The sequence below is a fragment of the Hyperoodon ampullatus genome (genome assembly GCF_949752795.1).
Source record: "Hyperoodon ampullatus genome assembly, chromosome: 1".
Classification (NCBI taxonomy): domain Eukaryota; kingdom Metazoa; phylum Chordata; class Mammalia; order Artiodactyla; family Ziphiidae; genus Hyperoodon; species Hyperoodon ampullatus.
The window spans coordinates 125,308,294-125,331,131 of record NC_136914.1 but is presented as its reverse complement, the minus strand read 5'-3'; the positions used below and the strand labels follow the sequence as shown (position 1 = coordinate 125,331,131).

Below are 22,838 nucleotides of genomic sequence, written 5' to 3'. Positions count from 1 at the left end.
TCCTGCCGTCTGTGCTCTCTGCCCACGGAAGCCCCCTGCCTGACTCCCCACCAGGGTGGAAACTCTGGTCCCCAACTGTGCCTGGGACCGTGGGCACGGTCAGCCAGTGTGTGTCAAGTGGACGGATGGAACTGGGAAACCCTCGATGGGTGATGGGTCCAGTGGCGGGGTGGGAGGATGCAGAGTGACGGAGCGGAGGCCAGAGGAGCAGGACGTGGGCTCCTGGTGAGTCTGTAGGTCTGTGCAGCCGCGTGGGGCACGGGTGGCTGAGCGCACACTGCAGGTGAGGAGATGGGAGCGGCCGGGGGGCACCTGGGGGGGTGGGTTGTGGACGGGAGGTCAAAGGTTGAGTCTCTGCAGGGTGAGCACTACGGCGTTCTGAGCTGTCAGGAAGGTGCCAGAGTCCCAGGGGAAGACAGGCTCGGCCTGATCCATCCTGCATGTGGAGAGCATGGCCGCGGCCCCTGCCTGGGCCGGGCGGGCCTTGCGCTGGGAGGCGGCCGCCGGCGTGAGTGCAGGGGGTCCCGGGGAAGGAAGTGCCAGGAGGCCAGAGTCCCCGCCAGAGTCCCCGGCCTGGAGAAGGGTCGGGGCAGGGAGGTGGTGAGTCATCAGCCTGGGGGGGCCTGGTGCGGATGAGCGCCCATGCCTTCTCTGCTGAGGGGGTGCCCCGGTGTCTGGCAGCAGGCGCACAGTCCAGGGTCCCCGCCTCGACCCTGCCAGCCTCCGCTCACTCAGGTTGCCCCAAGGTCACCGAGCAGGCAGGGCACTGTTTCCTTGGGCAGCCTCACCTGATTTTCCCGAGTCCCTGGCCCCGGGCCAAGCCTGTCTCCCACTCCGGGCCTCTGGGGGGGCTTGTGAGGAGTCGGGCCAGGCTGGGTCACCTCTAGGGGCACGGGCTGTGGCAGAAGGTGGGGGGTCAGGGTGGAGGCTCCCCCAGAGCAGGGCCAGAGGAGGCAGAGGCGGGTACCCAGAATGCCAGCGTCCCACAGCAAGCCCTCCGTACCTTCCTGGACACTCTGGGAGGGACGCTCTGCCCGGTGCCCATTTTACAGGCCAGGCACTGGTAGGGCCAGGGACTGACTACCCATGGCTCTGGCTCCAGAGCCCCCGGTTTGATGGGCTGGTTGCCTCCCAGCGTGGGCCAGCCTGGCCATCAGCAACACCCTGGAGAGTGAGGGCTGTCCGCTCGCACCCTCCTCACTGCCATCACTACCCCAGAGCCACTGGTCTACACCAGCTAAGTACAGGTGAGGCTGGGGGTCCACAGGCGGACACAGAGGCAGAAATGAAATCTCAGCCCCTCGAGGCCCCTCACCAACCTGCCCATCCCCTGATCACCACACAAGGAGCCACGGCCGTGGCTGCCCTGCCCACTGAGGCAGGGCTGAGCTGGGGTGGGAGATGCAGCCAGACGGGAGAAAGTGGGGCGTTCTAGGCAGACACTGGCCGCCATCTCCACAGGAAGAGCCAGGAAGGCTGAGCGGGCAAATCTTATTAGCTGGTAGACTTCCGAAGCCCCATCGCTGAGCGCCCAGCGACCTGCCTCATTCACGGCCCACCCTGTGCGCGCACTGCCCTTGGGGGCTGGGCCTCCCGCTGTCCGTCAGTGCCCTCGGCCAGGTCCTGGCCAGCCTGCGCCTCGTCCGGGCCCCTGGTTCTCGCTCCCTGCTGAGAAGGCTGCTGGGCGCTTCCCTGCCTGGCTGGAGCTGGAGATGTGTGGGAGGCCCATGCCGCTCTGGGGCCAGGAGATGGCCTTTCTTGGGCAGTGTGGTCCAGGCCCCTCCTGACCCCAGGCCTTGGTGAGTGGCTCACGGACCTGACACACTGGGCTCCAGCTGGCACCCCCGCTCCAGGCTCTGGGTCAGCCCACCCCTGCAGCTCCCAGCTTGGAAGGGCCCCCAGGTCAGGGTACCGACCCCCCAGTGTCAGGCTTTGCGCCCAGCAGGTCCAAGCCCCCATTTCCCCATCTACAGAATGGAAATCAGGACCAATGATGGCTACTCCCATCCATCTGGGCAGTGAACGGGCAGTGAGCCCTGTGCCACCATCACCCCAGAGGCAGAGGGGCCTGGCCCGCCCTCCCTCCTCCCCCCACCCCAGGCCCAGCACAGAGCGGCTGTCAACGGGGTCCCCATCTGGAAACGATTGTGCTCGTGGCCCTCAAAGATATAATTAAAATATATTGGGTTTTTATGCTCCTTCCTCGTCTGGGGAGGAATCCAGGCTGGTTAGGAAACCGGATCGCTCTGACATTGGGCCTGGAGCATCAGACTGTGTTGCACCAGGGATCAGAGCCCACAGGGTGATTCTCTGAGGCCCGCCAGGCCAGGGCTTCACTGTGACCCTGCCCCTTGTCCCTAGGGGTCCTGTCCACGTGAGGGCGTCTTCTGTACTGGCTGCTCCCAGGCCCCAGGGAAGGAGCCTGCCCTCCCCAACAGGGTGTCCTGCTGAGTGGTAGACAGTGAGACCCCAGCTCCATCCTGTCCCCCCACCAGGAGCACCCTTCCCTCCTGCTTCTTCATCCTCCAGGCTTCACCCCCCACCCCGGAAGCGACCCATCTGGGAGATTCGAGGGTCATCTTGGCCCCAAGGCTGGTGTGGCCCAGGGCGGATTTGGGGTGAGAGGAGGCCTCAGAGCTGTGCCTGCCTGGCTGAGGCCAGCTGCTCCCCCAGCCCAGGGGTCCGCTAAACCCCTGGGCTCCAGGGATCCAGGGGCTGAGAAGTGCCAAACGAACCCTCGGCTAGTGGTGGCTCCTGCTGGTGGAGCCCGAGGGGCAGGTGTGGGCTGGGCCCTGGGGGGCTCCTCCCCCTCGGGGGAGCCCTCCCTGCCCCTCCCTCAGGCTGGCTCCCCTCAGGGGCGCAAGGTACCCACAGGCCCAGTCTCCGCCTGCCTCCCCCCTGGCCTGGGGATGAGGGTGGAGGTGACCCCGAGGATGCCGGAGAGCCCTGCCCAAAGCCTCTGCTGCTCCTGCCACTGTGCAGGCTCTGCCATCACAGCCCCTCAGGGCTGGGGAAGGAGCAGCAAGGGCCGGAGAGGCTGCCCAGCTCCGGGCCCCCCAGAAACCTGGCCCCGGGACCGCCAGAGCGGGTGCCCAGGCCGGGTAGCTGCCTGCTCAGCCGCAGAATGGGCGACAGGCTGTGGCCTGGCTGTGGCCCCTGGCCTCCTGCCCTGAGGCCCTTCTCGTCGGGAAGAAGCCCTGGGGGCAGGTAGCACGCTGGCCCTCGTCCAAGCAGCGCAGGCTGGACGCAGTTGGGCCGGGCCGTCTCTCCAGGTTTGGGGTGGGGCAGCGCATGGCCCGTGTGGCTGTGCCACCCGGCCCCTGACCCGGGGTTGTGCAGGCTCGGAGACCCTCAGTCACTGGCACCCATCTTGCTCCCAGCCCACGTCCCCCAGCCCTGCACCGGAGGCCGCGGCCTCGTGCCCCGGGGCCCCACTGCCTTCCCAGCATCTCCACGGGCCGGGCCCGGAGGGCACTGTCTTGGCCGCTCAGCTCACACCGGGCCTCCCTGGCAAGTGGGGATGGAGTTTCTCGGGCTGCCGGGGGCTCCTGAGCAGGAAGTGCTGGAGCGTTTCTGGGGGGGACTCCTCTGAGAGCCCCCAGCAGGTGAGGGCTCGGTGAGGGGGTGCGGGCACAGGGTCTGCATGCAGGGACTGGAGACAGGAGCAGGGGGCACAGCTGGCCTGCCCAGCGCTTGTCCCTGTCGCCACCGCTGGCCTGGAGGGACCACACAAGCCCTCTCCCAGGTGGAGGTCAGGAGCCTGGGGACTTCAGTGTGAGGGTCCAGAGCCTGGCATGGAGGAGGGGACAGTTGGAGGGAGAAGCCCCGGCCTGGGCCCCAGAGCCATGTCGCCCGGTTCCCGGCACCCTCCGCCTCCTGCTTTGCCCAAGCTCAGCCCCTACTGAGTCCTCGCCCCCAGCCTCCCCCTGGCCCGGCATCTGGCAAGTCCCAGAACGCCTCCTGCAGGAAGTTGGCCTCACTCAGCTGTCCCTGGCCGGGAGAGAGGTGTGTCAGCCGGGCCCGGTGGGGCACCTGGGGCCAGACAAGCCTGGGCTCAGGGCGAGGGCACATTCCTGCTTTCCTAGCCTGTGGAGAGGGGGTTCCCAGAAGCGCTGAGGAGGCCTGGCCAGCAGCCCGCGGGGAGAGCCCCTGGCGCTTCCTGCTTGGCAGGAAGACCCACGGCAACAGCAACAACCGTAAGTGCCCGCCCTCCTGGCCCTCCCTCCGCCCGGGGCTCAGGGTGGCCTCCCCTCCGGGATCCAGACCAGACAAGGCAGCCCCCCGAGTCCTCTGCCCCCGGCAACGCTGGGCGCTGCGTCCTCGGATGCCACGGAGCCTGTGCCTCTGCCCACTGTGCCCGCCAGCTGCCCCACTGCCCTCGGTTCCTTGGTCAGGGTCCTGCTTGGGTTGTCACTGTCCCCGCGTGAGGACACGTGGGCTTGGGACCCCTCAGGAAGTGGAGGAAGGCGGGTGATGAGGCAGGGTGGGGACATGGCCACGCGACCTCGGGCAAGTCTCGTCCCCTGTGGGGGGGATGAGATCACTCTCCCGGCAGGCGAGCCAGCACCTGGCGCGGTGGGCACGTCGGGGCGGGTGCACACCCGGCCGCACCCGCCTGGCCCGGCGGCCCTTGGGCTGGGCGCGGCCTCCCCAGGGGACACCGCCACCCTCTTGGCGGTGGGCAGGCGGGGCTTCAGATACCTCCTTTAGGAGACAGGTCCCTGCCTGGCACGCCCGCCCCTCTGGGAAGCCCCCGGACACTGGGCTGGTCCACAGCGGGGCACCCACCGAGCGGAGGGTTTAGTGGCCGGCCTGGGCCTCTTGGGCAGTGCGGGGTGGCCGGGCCTGGACGCCGAGCCTGCCGCCCTGGAGGGAGCCTTCGCACTCCTCGCCTTCTGCTCATGGGCAGTGAAGGGAACCCCTAAGCCAGCCTCCCGGGCCTTGTGCTGCGGGGTCGTTGGTGGCTGCAGGGAGTGGGCTGGACCCTGGTGTGAGGCCGCCTTCCAGGCCCAAGGAGCCTGCAGGTCGTTGGCCCGTGACCTCCGTGCAGCGCGGAGAGGGTGAGGGGCAGTGCCATGCCAGTCCAACCGCCCTCCAGGGCACAGGAGCTGCTGGGCCAGCTGGGGTGGGGATGGCCTGCGCCCTGCGGTTGAGTCTGGTCAGCTCCCCTGCCCCGGGTGGAGGTAAGCCCACCCTGGTCCCTCTCCTGTGCTGCCTGCTGCTCTGGCCTTGGACACACCAGGGGCCCTCTGCCCGCTGGCCTGTGTGGAGAGCAAGCATCCCAGGCCGGGAAGCCTGACAGAGGTGTGTAGGGACGGGCGGGGGCCGCTGTGAAGAAGCGGCTGGACCTCACTGGCTGTGGGGGTGCCTGGAACCCCCTCCCGCCACGATGCAGCTACTCCCCTTCCCCCTACTCTGTCCCCCCGCCGTGGCACCGTCACCCCCTCCCCCAACACATTCCCTATCTGCTCGTCTGTTCCTTCACTCAGCTCCCCCCACCCCAGCCCAGCCAGAAAGTCGGCTCCACCAGGGCGGGGACTGGACCGGTCTGTCCCCTGCTGACCCCCAGGGCCTGGAAGAGTGCTTGGAACAGAGAAGGTGCTCAGCACATGTTTGTCATGTGAATAAAGGAACAAATGGCCAAGAGTATGAAGCAGCCTTTGAGTCTCTGGGTCCCACCCCTCACTGACTGTTTGCAACGACGGGCTTGGTGGCTGGTAGGGGTCTGGATGGGGGTCTCCCCGGAGCTGACGGCTCCTGCCCCATCTCTGCCCCTGGGCCCTGGGAGGGGGCGGGCATGGCCTTGGCCTCGCTCTGGGCAGGTCACGAGGCGCCCTGGTGGGAGCCCCGGGGCCCCTTTGCTGCTGTATCACAGCCGGGAGGCCAAGACACTGCAGCCCAGCTAGGGGCACTGTCCTCGCCTGGCCTTCACCCCTCCAGGAAAGGGCGCCGTCTTGTGGGATGCCTCAGGCTCGCTGTGACCCCTGCTCTCTGCAGGACCCTCACCCTCCCTGCCTCAGACCCCTCCCTGGACTCTGCCCACGCAGTGGCTCCTGCCAGAATACGCCCTCAGGCAGGACCGGTCCAGACGAAGAGTGGGCGGGCCGACAGCAGGCCAGGCGGTGTCCCAGCGGCCCACCCACAGACACCCAAGGCAGCCCCCTGCCCCACACAGGGGCGCTTCCTGCCAGGTCCAACCCGGGTTCTGGGTCTCATGCTCGCGCCCCCATCAGAATACCTGGGGGTGCTCCTCTGCACAGTCCCCCGGCCCCCATCTCCACCCTGAGCCAGGTGGGCCTGGTCAGCGCCCCTAACCCCCACTCAGGAGTGGACACCAGGGGTGGACAGAGGGGACCCAGGGCACGAAAGGGGGACAGGAGAGGGACAGTCCTCCAGCACAACGGGGTGCTCAGAGGACACCACCTGTGGGGACCTGGCTGACACCACGCCAGGCACAGCCTCCCTGCTCGCTTGCTCATTTATTCACTCCTTCACCCCTCCACTCCTCATGCACACGTCATGTCATCTCGTCCACTGTGGGCAGGAGCCCTGACACTCCCCTTAGCTCCTGCTCTGGAGCCAGGGAAGCTGAGGGAGGCTCTGGGTGCCTGTCCATCCACTCATTCTCTCTACAAACACCCGAGTACTGTGTAGCTGGTGCCCACCACCAGGTCTGGAGTGAGGGCAGTTTCTCCGTGGAGTCTGGCCCACTCCTGGAGTGTGAGGCAAGTGAGGGCCATGAGTCTAGCACTCCGTGTGCCTGGCTGGTGGGTGTGGTGTCCACCCCACCGTGGGGTAGCCCAGAAAATCACCGGACAGGGACTGGGCTGGGGAGGAAGGCAGCGGGGGCAGGTCCTGCCATAGACATTTTCACAGCCCCACCCGGGCTTGCCCAGACCCCCAGCGGTGATGCTGCCTGGGCTGGCCAGCCCCCCACCTGCCCTGGGCCGGGGCCCTGCCCGCTGGCCCCTCTGTAGTGGCTGGGCCTGCCCTCCACAAACTTGGGTGCTGGGCCAGGCACACGGGTCTGAAGGACAGAGGGGAGGCGGGGAGGGGAGGACCGGCACCCCAAAAAGCTGGGCAGGGCAATAAGGAGGCGGCCCCTCGACTCCCCACGGTGAGGCTCCGGGAGACCCGGGCGCAGGGGGCCAGGCTGGACGGAGCTGACCACGTGGTCAGTGCTAGTCCGGAGTCTCAGGCCGGCCCTACAGCGCCCCCTGCAGGCCGCCTGTGCTCAACGGCTCCCAGGCGGCCACGACAGCCTGGGTCGGGGTTTGGGGGCGTCGTGGCACCTGGGGGTCAGTAGAGCCGGGCCAGGGGAGCACAGGGGGCCTGGGATCTGGGGCCGGGAGCCAGGGCCGGGAAGTGAATGCCTGTCCCCACACGCCCAGCCCCGCAGGTGTGCCATCCATCTCGAGGACACGGCAGAGCGCAGCCCCGGAGAGCCTCAGCTGGGTCAGGGCACCCCTGCTCTGGCCTTGTGCAGCCCCTGCGGCCTGGCTGCTCCCCAGCATGCTCTGCCTCCCGAGTGGCTCCAGCTCTGCTGGGCCATCCCCTCTGGGACCCCCCGTAGGATGAGCCCGGCACACCCAGGGTGGCCCAAGGGGCCAGTGGGGGGGCGCTGGGTTTGCATGCCCAGGTCACACAGGCACACACGGGCACAGATGCCACCAGTGGGTCCTTCCCAGAGAGCGGGGTGGCTGGCCTGAGGAAGACCTTCTGCGCCCCTGCCTGGCTGTGCCGCAGCCCTATTCGCTAGGACTAGGAAGGGCTGAGGGGAGTTTGGGGGTTCAGCCTTGGCTGGGGGTCACTGAGTGGAGGCATCACCTGACTTTAGGGGAGCCCGTGGCTGGAGAGAGCCTGGGGGACCGGAAGGCGGGGGCACGGAGGGTGGGGCTCGGGGGGCAGGCCGGTGGTCAGCCTGCTCTGGCCAGTCCCCCACGCTCCCATCCCCGCCGGGGACTCAGCCACGTGGCCGGCAGCCCCTGGCCACAGATGGCCCAGGCGAAGCCCACTGAAAGGGCCGAGACCAACCGGGGTGGCCCCAGGTGGACCCTCTCAGGGGGTAGGGGTGGGCGGTGATGCCCCGCAGACCTGGGCTTCTCCATGAGGTGGGGCGCCAGCTCGCAGTGGGGACGGTGGGCAGTGGGGGGCCAAGACCAACCGGGGTGGCCCCAGGTGGACCCTCTCAGGGGGTAGGGGTGGGCGGTGATGCCCCGCAGACCTGGGCTTCTCCATGAGGTGAGGAGCCAGCTCGCGGTAAGGACAGGCGGGCGGGGGGGGGCCTTGGGCTAGGCGGCCCCAGTGGTGGCGGGGATCTTAGTCTGCTCTGCCGCCACAACAAAATACCACACGCTGGGGGCCTGAAACAACAAACATTTATTTCCTCATAGTCCTGGAGGCTGGAGGTTCAAGATCAGGTGGCAGCCAGTTTGCTTCAGGGCGAGGCCCTGCTTCCTGGCCTGCAGACGGCCGCCTTCTCGCTGTGCCCTCACAGTGAGGGCAGAGAGGTCTGGTCTCTTCCTTTTCGTGTAAGGACACTGGCCCCATCACGGGGACCAGCCCTAATCTTCCTCCACCTCCTGATTCCATCGCCTTGGGGTTAGGGCTTCCACACGTGACTTTTGGGGGGACACAAACATCTGTTCCTTAACAGTGGGGTTCCAGGTCCCCACCACACCGCGGGGAGGGCTTGCTGACCCTGTGTCTGATAATTCTTCCCTCCCGCTCAGCAAGGAGGCCCGGGCCGCGGCCCCAGGACAGCTCCGTTTCCGCCGTCCCCGCCCTGGCAGGAGGCCCCTTGGCCCGCGGCGACGATGTGCAGGGCGCAGGGGTGCGGAAGCCCAGGCCGCGGCTGCGTGCCCGGCTCAGGTCATGTTTACCCTCGGGAGCCCAGTGCCAGGGCCCCCACCCGGCCTCGCAGCCCTAAGTTGACTCGGGCTCCAGGATAAACACCCATTCAGCCACACAAGGCCCCTTTGTCCAGGACGAGGCTCCTGGCCCAGGACGCTGCCCGGCGGCCCGTGTCCTCAGCGTGGCCAGCCGCCCCTCGTGGCCTTCTCTGGGCAGACGCCTGGCCTGGCTCAGAGGCCCCAGCTGGGGACGGGGCCCTGGGCGGCCCTTGGAGTGGCCAGAGAGGCCAGGCAGGCTGAGCTGGGTGCAGAGATTGCCCCTCCAGGCCCTGTCAGAGCAGCCCTGACCACCCAAACAGCAGTGCATCCCTGCAGCCGTGTGGCCACCCTGCCCTCTGGGCCAGGCACACCCGAGGGACGTAAGGACGCCGGGGAGCTGCGGCGGGGTGGCGGGTGGGCCCGGGAGCTGCAGGCCCCGTCCTGCCCCTTGCCCACCCAGGTCGCTGTGGCTCCCCCCAGGCAGAAGAGGCACTGCCCACACCCGCATCCTGCCGCTGGCCACTGGTCCCTGTGATCTCAGCGTCCTTATCTGTGAAACGGCCTCCGCAGGCTTTGATGGCTTCTCAGCTTCTCAATTCCTCCCGGGTGGGAGTGCGCCCCACTTCTGTCTGGGGTGGAAGTGAGATGGGGGGTGCCTATCTGGGAGCGGGGTGGGGGCCCCTGTGCTGAGGCAGGGTGTGAAATGGAGGTTCCCGTGCAGGGAGGCGTGGCATGGGGTGGGAGTGGGGAAGGGGCTCCAGGGTTTGGGGGCGGCACACGGAGAGCAGGAGCCCGAATCACTCTGGGGAGGGGGCTCAGCATGATGAGGAATCACAGACCCCTGAGCAGAGAAGCCGGTCATCACGGGCAGCGGGCCTGCCTGCAGGAGGCGGAGGGGTGGCCTCTACATAAGAGCACGTACGCTTAGGCCTCGAGGGCCTCCAGCCTCCTTTCCGGAGGGCCCCGTCCTGGGGCTGGCCTGGGCGGGGCTGGTGGAGGCCCCCTGAGCCAGTGCCCCAGCCACGCCTGGCTGGGTCGGGGGTGTCAGGGATGCTCCTCCAAGTAGTGGCTTTTAGGCAGAGAGGTGACGGCCCTGGGGCCAGGTCCTGCTGGCCCATCCGGGGCTTGGCCCTGCCGCTGGGAGCCGGGAGCCACGACAGGCTCTTGAGCACACGAGGACCGCCTGTGACTCTGGTTAGAAAATGACCCTCTGGCAGTTGTACTGAGAATGGGGGCAGCTGGGGGTCCCAGGGGGGTCCCAGAGGGTTCCCAGGAGGCTGGACAGGAGGTGCCACAGGGACAGGGGAGATGGTGGGGCTGGAGCACAGGGGTCCGTGGGGGGCCTGGAGCCTGGGCTCCTGCCTGGCCTTTTGTCACTCTGAAAGTGCTGAGGACAAATGCGCTGTGTGCCCGTGGGGGCCCACGGAGGGGGGCCTCCTCAGTGGGACTGTCATCAGGTTCCCATCCCTGTGCTGCAGCCCATGGCCGGCAGCGACCCCTGGTGGTGGCCAGCATGTCGCTGCGGCCCACCGAGGGTTCATCCCTCACTGGCACCGGGATGCGGGGGGCCGGATGCTGGGGTCTGGATGCGGAGTCCGCGATGCGGGGGCCCGGATGCCGGGACGCGGGGGGGGTCCAGGATGCGGGGGCAGGGATGCTGGGAGGCGGGATGCGGGGGCCGGATGCTGGGGGGCAGTTGAGGGGGTGGCGGATGCGGGGGCCGGGATGCCGGGGGCAGGAGGCCGGGGGAAGGATGCGGGGGGCCGGGATGCGGGGGGGCGCATGCAGGGGGCAGATGCGGGGGCCGGGATGCGGGGGCCCGGATGCCGGGGCGGGGGCGGATGTGGGGGTTGGGCCTCTGGTATGGGGCTGGGGTGGAGGCCGTGGTTGGTGGTGGGGCTCCCTGAGGGGAAAGCGCCCTTGTGTCGGAGGCTCCCGTCGGGGCTGGTGTCCTCTGCCTGCTCCAGCAGCGCCCAGGAATAGGGTGGACACGCAGAATGAGGAATGGCTCCAGGGCTCAGTTTCAGAGACCAGTCTCTGGCCAGCTCTCTGCCCACCTGTGTCCAGGGTCCCCTGATGCCCTGCAGGCTGGGACCTGCCCAGTTCAGAGGGGCTCCCGGGGCCTGTCTGGCGCCCACTGCACCCTTGCCAGGGCCTCACCTCCACCCTCCAAGCGTTCCCCCCTGCCCTCAGTGAGCAAGGGACCAAGACAAGGACAGTGCTCTGGCCAGTGTCCAAGGGTCCAGTGAGCATGTACTGCAGGCCCCTCCTCTGGAGCAGGCCCTGAGGGTCTGAGAGGCAGCCCACTGGGGCTGGGGGTGTAGACTCAGACCCCCCACTTTGAGACGTTCTTACCTCTGAGCCTTTGGAGGCAGAGCTTTTGTCAGGAGCTTCGAATCTCTGTCCAGGGAGGGTTCTCCAGAGACAGCCAGAGGAGACCCATCTGCCCTCGAATATTTCACCCCCTCCGTCTTCTCCGGTCTCTCTCAGGAGACTGTGGGGTCCTACTGGGGGGCAGCCCGGCAGGCTGGAAACCCAGGCGGGAGCTGCTGGTCCCGAGATGGACCCCTCCTCTCTCGTGGGCTGGAGGAGGCCTCCACACCGCTGAGGACAGCTTGGTACTACCACGGCAGGCGTGAACTCGGCACGGCTACAAACACCCTGCAACACCTCGGTGAGTGTTAAGACTACCAGGGGCTGCGGCCTTGCCAGGTGACACAAAGCCAACTGCCGCTGTGGCTGCCTTGGTTTGCTTTCTTACTCGAAGACTTGAGTCTGTCTGGATTCTGATCTGTGGCCGAGGCAGAGACACAGCCTCCACCCCTAACCACAGAGCCGACCAGGCAGATGGGGTGGGGCCAGAGCCCACTCGGCTGACCCCCGGGAGGGGCTGCCCGCCCGCCCAGCCACCCACCTACCCCTCGGGCAGCTGTGAGGTGCGGGGCAGGGAAGGGCCAAAGGCACAGAGGGGACAGCAGCTGTGGTCGGTTCAGCTGGAAACTGTCCCTTTAACGAAGACCAGGAAGAGCTCTATTGCTTGGACTTAAGGGAAACTTTATTTATTCTTCCTAAAGCAACCTAGTTTAAAAACGAGTTGAGGTTAACAGAGAAGAAAAACGCAGACAGACAGACACACAGACAGGGGGAAGACAGCACAGGTCAGAGCTGCCACATCAGATTTTCTCCATCTTGGAAATGAGGTCGTCACAGATTCTGGTCAGTTCATCGTTTTCTTTAGTCTGAAGGAGGAAAATCAAATCCCTAGATTTCTCCCAGCGCTCGGAGCTGGGAGCAGGCCCAGAGCTTCTAGAACCAGGAGGGCTTCTCTTGCCCCACTCCGCCTGGACCCGTGGGTCCCCTGTGCCCACCTTCTGCTCGACGACCTTCTCCAGCGAGTGGACACGCATCTGCTCCTTCCTCAGGACTGCCTGCAGCGCCAGGGCCTCTGCTTGGGCCTTGCTCCGGACCTGGGTGATCTCCTCGTTTGCCCTGGAGCAGCAGAGGGGCTGGGCTGAGCCCACGGGGGACCAGACCCCTCCCGAGGGAGCCTCCTGCACCCTCCCACCTGCCGAGCCCCGACACTCACAGCTGGAGCTTCTCCTCCGCATGGGCCTTCAGCGCCTGGTACCTCTGGCCCTCCTTCTCGATCCTCCCTATGTAATCCTCAACACACTTCTTCAGCGACTCTTCATTCTGGAAGGAAGAGCAGACGCTGAGCCCTGAGCTAAGGGCCCAGGCTCTCTGGGTCATTCGTGAAGCAGCAGTGGGCCAGGCTACAGGGGAAGAGCTCTTCCCGTTTCCTTCCTGAGACGGCCAGCACTCACACAGCCCCAGGCCTCCTCATCCCGCAGTTGAGGAGGCCTCCGGATGCGGGGCCTGATCCCCCGCCCCCGAGGCGACCCTGCCTGGCACACAGAGCCCTCCTGCTCAGTCCCCGTGCCTATGTCCAGGCACCTCAGGGGAAAGCAGGCCGGGCCCCAGGTCCACGGAACAGCCCCTGCCCTCCTGCCCCCCAGCCCTGCGCTTTGGGGGCCGGGTCTCCTGCTGCCCCAGGAGGGAGATAGCAGCGGCAGGGAACATCTGGACGCAGCAGTCTCTGTGCAGGCCACACAGGGACAGCCTCGCGGGCACTCATGTCCGCAGTAGGCGACAAAGCCGAGAGCTGAGAATGCAGGTAGGAGGAGGGCTGGAGCCTGGGGCCCACACCCCCGGGGGGGGGGGGGCCTCTCCTCTCTTCCCAGACTCAACACCAAGGCTCAGCTCACCCCCTCTTCCTGCAGGGCCCCCAGCCTCTCCCCGTCACTGCTTGCCACGCTGCCCCACTGGCAACAATGCCGACCCCGCCGTCTCTCGCCGGCCGGGCACCCACCGTGCGGTAGCCTTCGATCACTTCCTTCTGTTTCTCAAACCGCTTGAAGAGGTCAGAGAACGACTTCTCTATGGAGAGCAGGTCTGCAGTCAGCTGGTCCTTCTCCCTCAGAACCTTCTGGATCTCGGCTTTGGCAAGTTCCTTCTGTTTCTGAACCTCCTCTTCAAGGAAGACCAGCACTCGGGATCAGTGGGCGGCCAGCAGGTGGCGCCACAGATGACCAGCGTCAGGGGGTCCCCCTGGGGCGCTGACCAGCCCCCCTCCTCTCAGGACCTTCCAGGGCAGGGCCTGGGGGTCCCAAGTGCCCAGAAAACAGCTGTTTCCTCAACACCAGCTCCACCCGGAAGCCGAGGCAGCGGACAACGAACCCAGGGCCTGACTGAAGAGCCCAGGCCACACCTACCCCACGTTCAGGGCCTCCAGCCCCAGCCCCAGCCCGGACACACCCGGTGCCCAGCACCCACAGAGACTGCAGCTGGACGCGCGGCCCCCAGGGCGGGGTCAGACTGCGGGCGCAGCGCCCAGTGAAGGGACCCAGTCTGTTCGCCGCCACGGCCCCGGATGCCAACTCGGGGCCCGGCCAACCTGAGGGCTGATAAGCACCCGGGGCCCGGTGCCCCGCAGCCTCCCTGACTGCCAGCTGCCCCAGCCCAGGGGCCCGCGGGCGCCTGGCACTCACCCATCGCCTGGTACACGGTCCCCTCAAACCCGTCCATGATTTTCCTGTGGGAGGAGAGCAGATGCCATGAGCCCCGAGCGTGCGTGGAGAGGTCCTGGGCAGCCAGCACGCAGACTCACCCCATCTCCAGGATCTTCTCCTGCAGCGCCGTGCACCTGCCCCTAAGTGCCTCGTTCTCCTTCTGCGTCGCCCCAACCTGTGCAGACCACACACCCGAGTTGGCACCAGTGTCCTCCCGTGCTGGGGTCTCCCGCCCCACTCAACGGACATCGCAGTGCTGGGGGGTCGGCGTGCGGTGGGTGCGCGGGTGGGACACCTCCCGACACAGGCGGGGTGGGGGAGAGCCCCGCGACAGAGAGGACACCGCCCGAAGACGGCGGGCGGGTGCCGGGAGCCGCTGGGCCCAGCGCGGCCTGGCGCACAGGCCTCCCTGAGAGGGGAACAGCCGGACGCCACCCAGGGCATCACCAAGGCAGCAAGGGGACTCGGGGGCTGCTACCCCCTGGGCAGCTCAGAGCGGACACCCAGACCCTCGCTTGCAAACAGGTTCTGCAAGAGACACTGGATGGAGACGCAGGACACTCAGCTGCCTGGGCGCCGGGCTCGGGGGTCGGTGAGTGGATGCCTGCGATCCTGCCTGCACGGTGGGAGCAAGGCCAGCGCACAGAGCTGCCACCCCCAGCTCCCTGAGGTTCTTCAGAGCAGCCTTCAGGCGCCACCCCCAAGGCTGCAGCCAGCAGGTGGGGGTCGCTCGCTGGGCACCTCCCCTCCCCACCCCTCGCCCTCACCGCAGTGTCCAGGTCCTTCTGGCTGTACTGCAGCACGTCCACAATGGGCCCCACGGGCAGCAGCGGAGCCCTGGGTCCGAGGTCACAAGGAGCTGGGCCGAGTGTCTGCAGGGCGACAGAGACTGGCTGGGCTGCAAGCTCCCCTGGCACTCCTCTCTGCCCCGTCGGCCCCCCAGATAGCATAGCGTGGCCCCCCTCGGCCCAACGGACCCCTTAAGCCTTCAGATCCACAGCACGTGAAAGCTGGGCCCTTCGAACAGGTGTCTCTTAACACCACAGAGGGGACGAACCACTTACAGGAATGTCTGGGGCTCCTGCGAAGTCCAGGTCCAGCAGCTGGGCCTCCGGGGGGCTTCCTGAGGAATGCGCGTCTGTGCCCCGTGCACTGAGACCAGAAGAGAACATGCATGCTCTCTGCGTGTAGGGGTCGGCCCAGACTCTCCCCCGGGCCACGGGGTCAATGTTCGGGACACGTGGGCCATGCGGCCCATCAGGCTGCCCACCTCTGATGCTGGAGGGGCCGCATGGGCACAGAAGAGCACAGACCCGCTTACAAACTTGTTTACGAGCTCGGCCAGGGCAGCTGGGGCCCGGCCACTGTCTCTGCCCCCCTCCCTGCGGCTGGGCGCTCCCATCGTCACACGGCCCGCGTGGATCGGATTCCCGCCCACCCCAGCGCACCTGCTGGGCTCCGGGGCCACAGGTGCCGGCGCCCGGGGGCTGTCCTGCAGGAGCGGGTCAAACTTAAGGTACAAGGACTGCTTCCTCAGGGCCGACTCCTTAAACTGCATGGGAGGAAGCAGGGTCACCGGTGCCCCCGCCACGACAGCCTCCACGCCCTGCCCCACGTCCTGCCCAGGAGCCGCCCTGACCCAAGTGGCCTGCGGGGAAGAGCCACAGAAGCAGCCAGGCCGCCCACCACGTCCTGTCAGACACGGACACGGCTCGCGGTTGAGGAATCGCGGCCCGGGGCTGTTCTAGAAAGAGCCCCTTTTGAGACTGGCACTTGAGGAGAGGCCGCCGCGAAGGCACCCGGGGACTTACCGAGGATGCCCCGAACTGCTCCAGGTAATCCACCTCGGCGCCTGTGCCTAGAACTGAAAGGGAAGCGCCAGCTGCCAGCCGCATCCCACGGGCCGCCCCCTTGCCACAGGCCCGGGTGCTCAGGGGAAACCGAGGCCAGCTTGGCACCCCGCCACCAGCATTTGGGCTTTGCACGTGGAGCGACACCCCTCCCCGTCCACCCTTGACTGACGGCCCTTTGCTATAGAGTGGGGTCGCTGTCCTCAGGCTCAGGACGCTTGGGGCTGGATGGTTCCGTGGGGCCGTGCCGTGTCCCGCAGGGTGTTGACAGCACCCCGGGGGCGTGACAACCAAAAGCGTCCCCTGGGGTCCAAATCGCCCCGGTTGAGAACCACTGTGTAGAACCACCCTGAAAAAGTCCTTTAATTTCTGATAATATGACCTTTGCTTAAAAAACCTAAGGGTAACTCACACCATAGACAAAAATTAACTCAAAATGGATCAAAGGCCTAAATATACGAGCTAAAACCATAAAATTCTTAGAAGGAAACATGAGGGCAAATCTCCATGACATTGGATTTGGCAATGATTTCTTAGAATTGACACCAAAAGCACAAGCAGCAATAGAATAGATTGGGCTGGAAAGTTAACATTTGTGCCTCCAAGGACACCACCGAGAAAGTGAAGAGAGGGACTTCCCTGGTGGTCCAGTGGTTAAGAATCTGCCTTCAAATGCAGCAGACGTGGGTTCGATCCCTGGTTGGGGAACTAGGATCCCACATGCCACGGAGCAACTAAGCCCGCATGCCACAACTACAGAGCCCGGGTGCCCCAATGAAGATCCCGAGTACCACAACTAAGACCCGATGAGCCAAAAAAAGAAAGAAAGAAAGGGAATTTTTGTGAATCATGTACCCAAAGAAGAATTCTTACCTAGATTATACAAGAAATCTTTATAACTCAATAAAAAAAAAGCTCAATTAAAGAAAAGGCAAAGTATCCGAGCAGATGCTTCTCCAAAGAAGAGACACGAAAGGTCAATGTCAGTCAGCAGGGAAACAGACCAAAACACGCCGAGACTGCACTGCACACCCACCGGGACAGTGGGGTGCAGACTTGGACCCTCAAACGATGCGGGGGCAGAGTAGAGGGTGCAGACCCCGTGGGGAACAGCTGGACGGCTCCTCCAACAGTTACACAGTGTTACCACGTCCCCTTGAGGGTACGTCTGCCCCAAAGAGATGGGAAACGTACGCTCACACAAAACGTGAACGTGAGTGTTCCCAGCAGCCTCGTTCATATGAGCCAAAGAGTGGAAATCAACTGGTAAAAGAAGAAACAAGATGCCGTCTATCCACACGGGGGATGTTACTCAGCCATAAAAGGAAGTCCTCACATAATGTGACATGAGGGACTTGGAAACGTCACAGGACACAAACCCAGAGTCACGTGTCTCCAGGGTCCCTGGCCGGGGAGCAGGCTGCCCCAGTGGAGCTGATCCATGGTTCCTGGTCCCGCCCGCACGGGGAGGACCCCACAATGGCCCTGCCACACAGAAACCCTACACTCCTCTCCTGCCTTCTCTAGGCCTGGGGGTTTTAAGTAACCAAAACTAAGATCCTGGCGAGCTGCCTCCTGTCCTGTAAAGCGCCTCAGTTGGAAGTCCTCACTGAAGGCAGCTCAGACCCGCGACTCTTCCACCCCCTCATCCCGGGTGCGTGGACTGGCAGGGCTTCTCCTTTTATCTCTACAGGGTCTCGTTTCAAACAGCACTTCGATTCAGCGAGTTCCCACTGCCTCCTGTGTCTGTATTTGTACCGCCTGGGTCAGTTAGGTCTGCTGCCTGTTTTTCTAAGTTGGCCTAAATTTTTTTTTTTTTAATATCACAGATATTAGTTCTGTTCTCCTGAAGATGCCCATCGTTTGATAAACCAGAAGTTTCCATGTGAATCACTAAAGTCAGGGGACGGGGTTGCCCGCAGGATGACTGCCTGCGGGCGCCACGGAACACGGTTCTAACACCCTGGCCTCGAGGATGGGTGAACGACGTACCCTCGGCGGGGTCCCAGAAGTGCTCTCCACTCAGGTCCAGGCCGGGCTCTGGCCCCCGGGGGGTCGGGGGTGTGGGGTCAGTGGGCACGGTCGGCGGCTTGCTGCCCGGGCTGCTGGTGGAAGCCGATGCCCCCGAAGCGTCTGCGGTCCCCTCCTGGAAGGGAGGTCGGGGTCACTGCAGGGGCTCGTCAAGACGAGGGGATGTGGGGGGAGCGGGGGAAGCAGCATGTCCCACCCCCCAGCCCTGGGCACCACCGGCCTGCCTCTGCCCCGTGACGATCCGCAGATGTGGCAACAGCATGAGGCCGCCCGCCCACACCCGTACCTCGCCCGCCGCTTCTGCGGTCCCTGCCGAGGTCTGCGCCCCCGGTGTGTCATCCGCCGAGGCCAAGAGCACCTGCCTAAAGAGATGGGGTCAGCAGGGCCCGCGCCCCACGCCTCCCCCCGTCCCGCACCGAGCTGCCATCGGCCCTCCCCCAGGGGCCAGGCTCGAGGCCCAGCCAGGTGGCCCCGCAAAGCCATCCCCTGACCCCACCTGCAAAAGCTTCGCTCCTCAGAAGTGGACAAGGCACTCTGAGGTCATTTCAACTCAAGAAAAAGAAAACCACAAGGATCCATTTATCCTTTTTACCAGGAAACTGCAACAGAAGCCGGTGCTGGACGGCTGGGCACACCCTCGGCCACTGAGCGGCGTCCCCGGGGAGTGGGGACAGGCCTGAGGCGGGGCTCACACCGGGAGACGGCTCCCCTGAGCTGCGCTGCGGGAATCCTGGGGCTCTAGGCTAGGTATCTTGCTAGACCTTCCGGATGCGCCACAGGGAACTCATCTCAGACAGCGTGGGCACCCCCTCCCCGCTATTCCCCAAGAGCTGTGGCAGCTGCCCCGGGGCCCCTGCTCAGGGCTGCAGGTGGCATCTCTGGTCTTGAGTCTACCACTGCCACCCCATGCTCACCGGCTTGGAGACGAGGCCTCTGTGGCCGGCCCACACTTGGGGTGCTCTGGGGGCTGGGCCTCTCCATCACCTCTGGTGGGGTTACAGTCTGGGTCATCCAGCTTGTCCCGGTCCAGGCTGTTGGACCCGTGGGGAGGGGGATAGGGACCCTCGCCCGCCTTCATGAGGGCCTTTTCCTCCTTTTCCTGCCTCGCCTCTGGTCTCCTCGAGGGAGGTCTGAGAGCCAGGGTTTTCCCTCGTTTCCTCAGTGGGGGCGGCCTTTTGCTGGTGGCATCAGAGAAGTCAAATTCCAGCCTTATGGGCTCACTCCTCAAAGAGTCGGCCGTTTGGCCTTCGGCCTCCTCCCTCTGAGGACTGGGGAACGTGGCGCCTCCAGCCTCCATGGGGCCAGCTGGGGTGGTGTCCTCGTGGCTGGCAGTGACCTCGGAGCCCGCCGGGGCCTCGCTAGGCAGGTCCACGAGGGGCTCTGCTCCACAGGCTCCTCCGGGGTGGGTACAAGGAGCCGAAGCGGCCCCGGCAGAGGGAGCAGGGACCCCGCTCGAGTTTTCTCCTGTGGCTCTCAGCGGGTCCTCTCTTCTGTCCTGGGATGCCATCCCGGGAGGGTCTTCTAGAATTGTGGAGGTAGAGGTAGCACTTTCCTCTAAGGAATGAGGATGGACATGTTCTTCCTGGGTGGGTTCAGGGCTGCCCGACGTTTGTCCTGGAGATGCCTCTGGGTTTTCAACACTTTCGGGCATCTGGGAAGAGCTTGCAGGATCCAGGCAGGCCTGGGGAGCCAAGGAGGGCCCGCTGCGATGCCTGTCGTCAGAGGCTGGTCTCATGTCCTCTGAAGGGGGGTTGGCATCGGCCACTGCTGGTTTCTGGAGAATTCCATTGGTCGTTCTAGTGTCTGTTTCCTTGGTGAACTGTTGGCTTTTTAGAAAGACTTAGTTAACACTAAAGAACTAATTAGTTAGATTTTAGTCCACGTGAAAACATTAGCTAAATACAGGAAAAAGAAGAGCATTTGGTCAACCCTCTCCTAAAGATTAACCTTCACAAGTACGTTCCCACAAGTCAATGCTGGCGGGCCACCTAGAGACACAGGTGACTGAGAGAGAGGAGAAACCTGACTGACAACAGCCAAGGTTGAGGTCCTCCATGCCGGCCTATTTTCCCCTTTTGGTTGGGGACCACCAGCTACGCGGCCAGGGACAGTCAGGGCACACCAGGGTCAGGCTTCCCGCTGGAGAGAGAAAGGCCAGGTCAAGGACGCTGCCTTCACAAGGAGCAGGGCCCAGCTCCCGGGTCCTCCTGGCCCCTCCACGCCCCTGCTCTGTGGCTGGAGCAGCTCAGACCCGGGTGCCAGGAGGCAGCGTCCGAACAGCTGGGTTTCCCTTCCCTCCTGGGGATTGTTACAAAAGAACAGTATTTGAGTCACTCTAATCTCATTCAGCTGAATCTCAAAATGAAAACTAAAAAACTGAAGTTGAAAAATAGCAAGGAAACCTGGGGAGAGGGGGAGATTCCGGTTTGAGGAGTTTCCAGCCATGCGGAGATACCCTGCCCAAGGACATTTTACTGGAGCGAGGTGAAGGGTATGTTAGTGACCTTTTGCTTTTATACCTTTCTCTGCACATCTGAAATCCGTTTAAAAGTAAAAGCAAGTTTTAAACAGTTTAAGTCAGCAAAAGTCAGAACAGAATGTGCCAGTGAGGCCCCTTCCCACTCTGGATGCAGAGGGTCCCTGGGGGCGCCAGCCGGGTTAATTCAGCCTCATCTGGGGGTGAAGAGCCACCGCCAGGGTCCTCGTCTCCAGACAGAGGCAGGAAAAGCCTTGGCATTCACATTGTCGACCACCTCACGCAAGCCAACCACCTAATGCCAGGCGAGGCTGCAAAGAAGCTTCTGCTGGTTAAAGTCAAGTGTTTCAAATCTGATTCGTCAGGCCACACGTGTTCTGGTCAGATTACACAACAGACGGGTTCCTCTGCCTTTAGCAGTAAGAGCTATCTGTAAGCTTTCTCCAGGGCTTGCTGCTGAGGAGAGGAGACAGACCTGCAAGCAGGAGACCCCAGTGGAATGCTAAAAAAGAAGCAAAACCACAGAGCGTCCCTCCTTCGAGATTCAGCCAGGACATTTCATGAAGTTAGAGAAACAAAACCAAGGCCAAAATGTTGGCAAGAGCACAACAGAGGAACAGAATGTGAAGTTTAAACTTCCTGTTTTATTATTCACTTTTCCAACAACAAACGACTTCGGCGGTGCTCTGGGCCGCACACTACACAGACCCAGAGCGGAGACCAGGAGGAGCCCAACAGGATGTGGCGGGTAAAACAGAGTTTCTCTGCCAAGTCCATCAGAGAGGTTACAAATTGCAGTACATCAAACAGTGCCAACACTTACTTCTCTTTCTGGGTCCAGACTTGATGACAGTTTTCTAATCCAGTGGTGTCGCCCAGAGCAAAACAAGCTTCAAGCTTGCTGCCCGTGCTGGGACTTAAAATTCTGTGTGTCTGTGGATCCCGCAGAGGTGTCTGAAAAGTAACCTGTTGGGGAGGGAGGAGAGCACCTGTTGAATAATTCAAGTGTTTAAGCACCAGGCTGGCAGCAACATGCCCTGCCCTGCCAGCTCAGTAAGTCACCGGGAAAGCAGGTGACCTCATGTGTGACGCACGGTAGATAGTACGCAGAGGCAAGACATGCTTACCTTCATAGCTTTGGCTGTGCTCTTAGGTGGTACATTTTCTTTCTGTGACAGACAGAGAACAGATGATCTTCTGGTAAGTTCCGGTGGTGAAAACAGGAAGTCGCAGTTTTCTGTACTTTTGTCACCAGTGACATTTTCGTCACTGAAGATGTGCAGACTCATTCTGAAAGGCAGATAGTTTTGTGTCAGGAGTAGGGCAGTGACACCACGTTGTCTGGATGCACATATGTGAAAGTGACAGCTGACTCCACAGTGCTGCAAGGAGGACGTCCGCCTTCCTGCACAGGTGGGTCACACCTCAGGCAGTGTGCCCTCTGCCAGGCAGTCCCCATCCTGTTCTGGGGGAGCTGCCACCTCCCAGGAGCAAGAGCTAGAGGGGCTTTCAGCCCACAGGGCAAGAAGGAAGACCCAAGTGCTAGAAATAACTCAAACTTTGTGGGTAAAAGTTGGGAGACAGATAAGGGCTGATCTGTGGCAAAGCTGCAAGGGGCAGAGGAAGCCTGGGCCTCCCCATAGGCCTCAGCATCAGAGGCGGAGCAGCTGCCAAGTTAGTGGACAACAAAAGCAGGAGGGGGACTTCCCTGGTGGTCCAGTGGTAAGACTCTGCGCTCTCAATGCAGGGGGCCTGGGTTTGATACCTGGTCAGGGAACTAGATCCCGCATGCAAGCTGCAACTAAGAGTTTGCATGCTGCAACTAAGGAGCCCGCATGCCGCAACTAAGACCCAGCACAGCCAAGGTAAATAAATGAAAAATGAATAAGTAATGCAATAAGATACTATTTCAAAAAAATAAAAAGAGAGGAGGAGGAAAAAGAAAGAGAATTTAAAAAAAAAGAAAGCAGAAGGGCACAGCAGCTTGCTCTCCACCCACGGGGCTGGGAAACAGGGACTGGACTAGGGCGTCAGGAGGGCCGAGGCTCAGAGGAGGAGCTAGAGGAAGTAACAAGCAGCAGGTGCAGAGTCACTTGGGGGGAGTCGAGGAGCTTCTGCAGCAGGGGCCTCCAGTGGGGCCCAGGAGGTTCTAGAACAATCCCATTCCTCGTTCCGAAGCCCTCATAATGGTCAACACCGTGGCGTTCCCAACTTCGGAGACACCAGAGCACTGGGCATTGACCTGCCCGGGGGCACTACAGGTCCTTGCTGGCAGTGGGGGCCTTGGGGACTGTGGCTGGAAGAGGCCAGGTGGCTGGGGCAGGGAGAGAGAGGGTGGCCTGAAAAGAGGTGAGCTCAGCGTGGGAGGTCAGGGTGACAAGCCACCTTGAAGGGCGCGGAGGTAGGGCGCTGCGTGTGGACAGGGAGGGCTCGGAGGGAAGGGGGCGGCCAGAGCTCTGGCACTGGGCCAGGGTGGAGTGGTCTGCCCTGGCTCGGCAGCATCCCGCACCTGCCGTGTGGA

General features: G+C 63.7%; 1 protein-coding gene across 1 annotated transcript; it reads right to left on the bottom strand.

Moving 5' to 3' along the window:
* Positions 1–11,928: 11,928 nt before the first annotated feature.
* Positions 11,929–21,606, bottom strand: TACC3 (transforming acidic coiled-coil containing protein 3; the record flags this gene model as incomplete). The annotated part of the gene is given in 17 exon segments (XM_079714179.1): positions 11,929–12,130; positions 12,260–12,380; positions 12,478–12,584; positions 13,261–13,421; positions 13,940–13,983; positions 14,059–14,135; positions 14,728–14,832; positions 15,025–15,148; positions 15,150–15,174; positions 15,177–15,238; positions 15,409–15,512; positions 15,772–15,824; positions 17,803–17,956; positions 18,128–18,203; positions 18,756–19,667; positions 21,141–21,283; positions 21,445–21,606. Coding segments are annotated over 17 exon segments (2,496 nt in total). The 3' UTR covers positions 11,929–12,064.
* Positions 21,607–22,838: the final 1,232 nt, after the last annotated feature.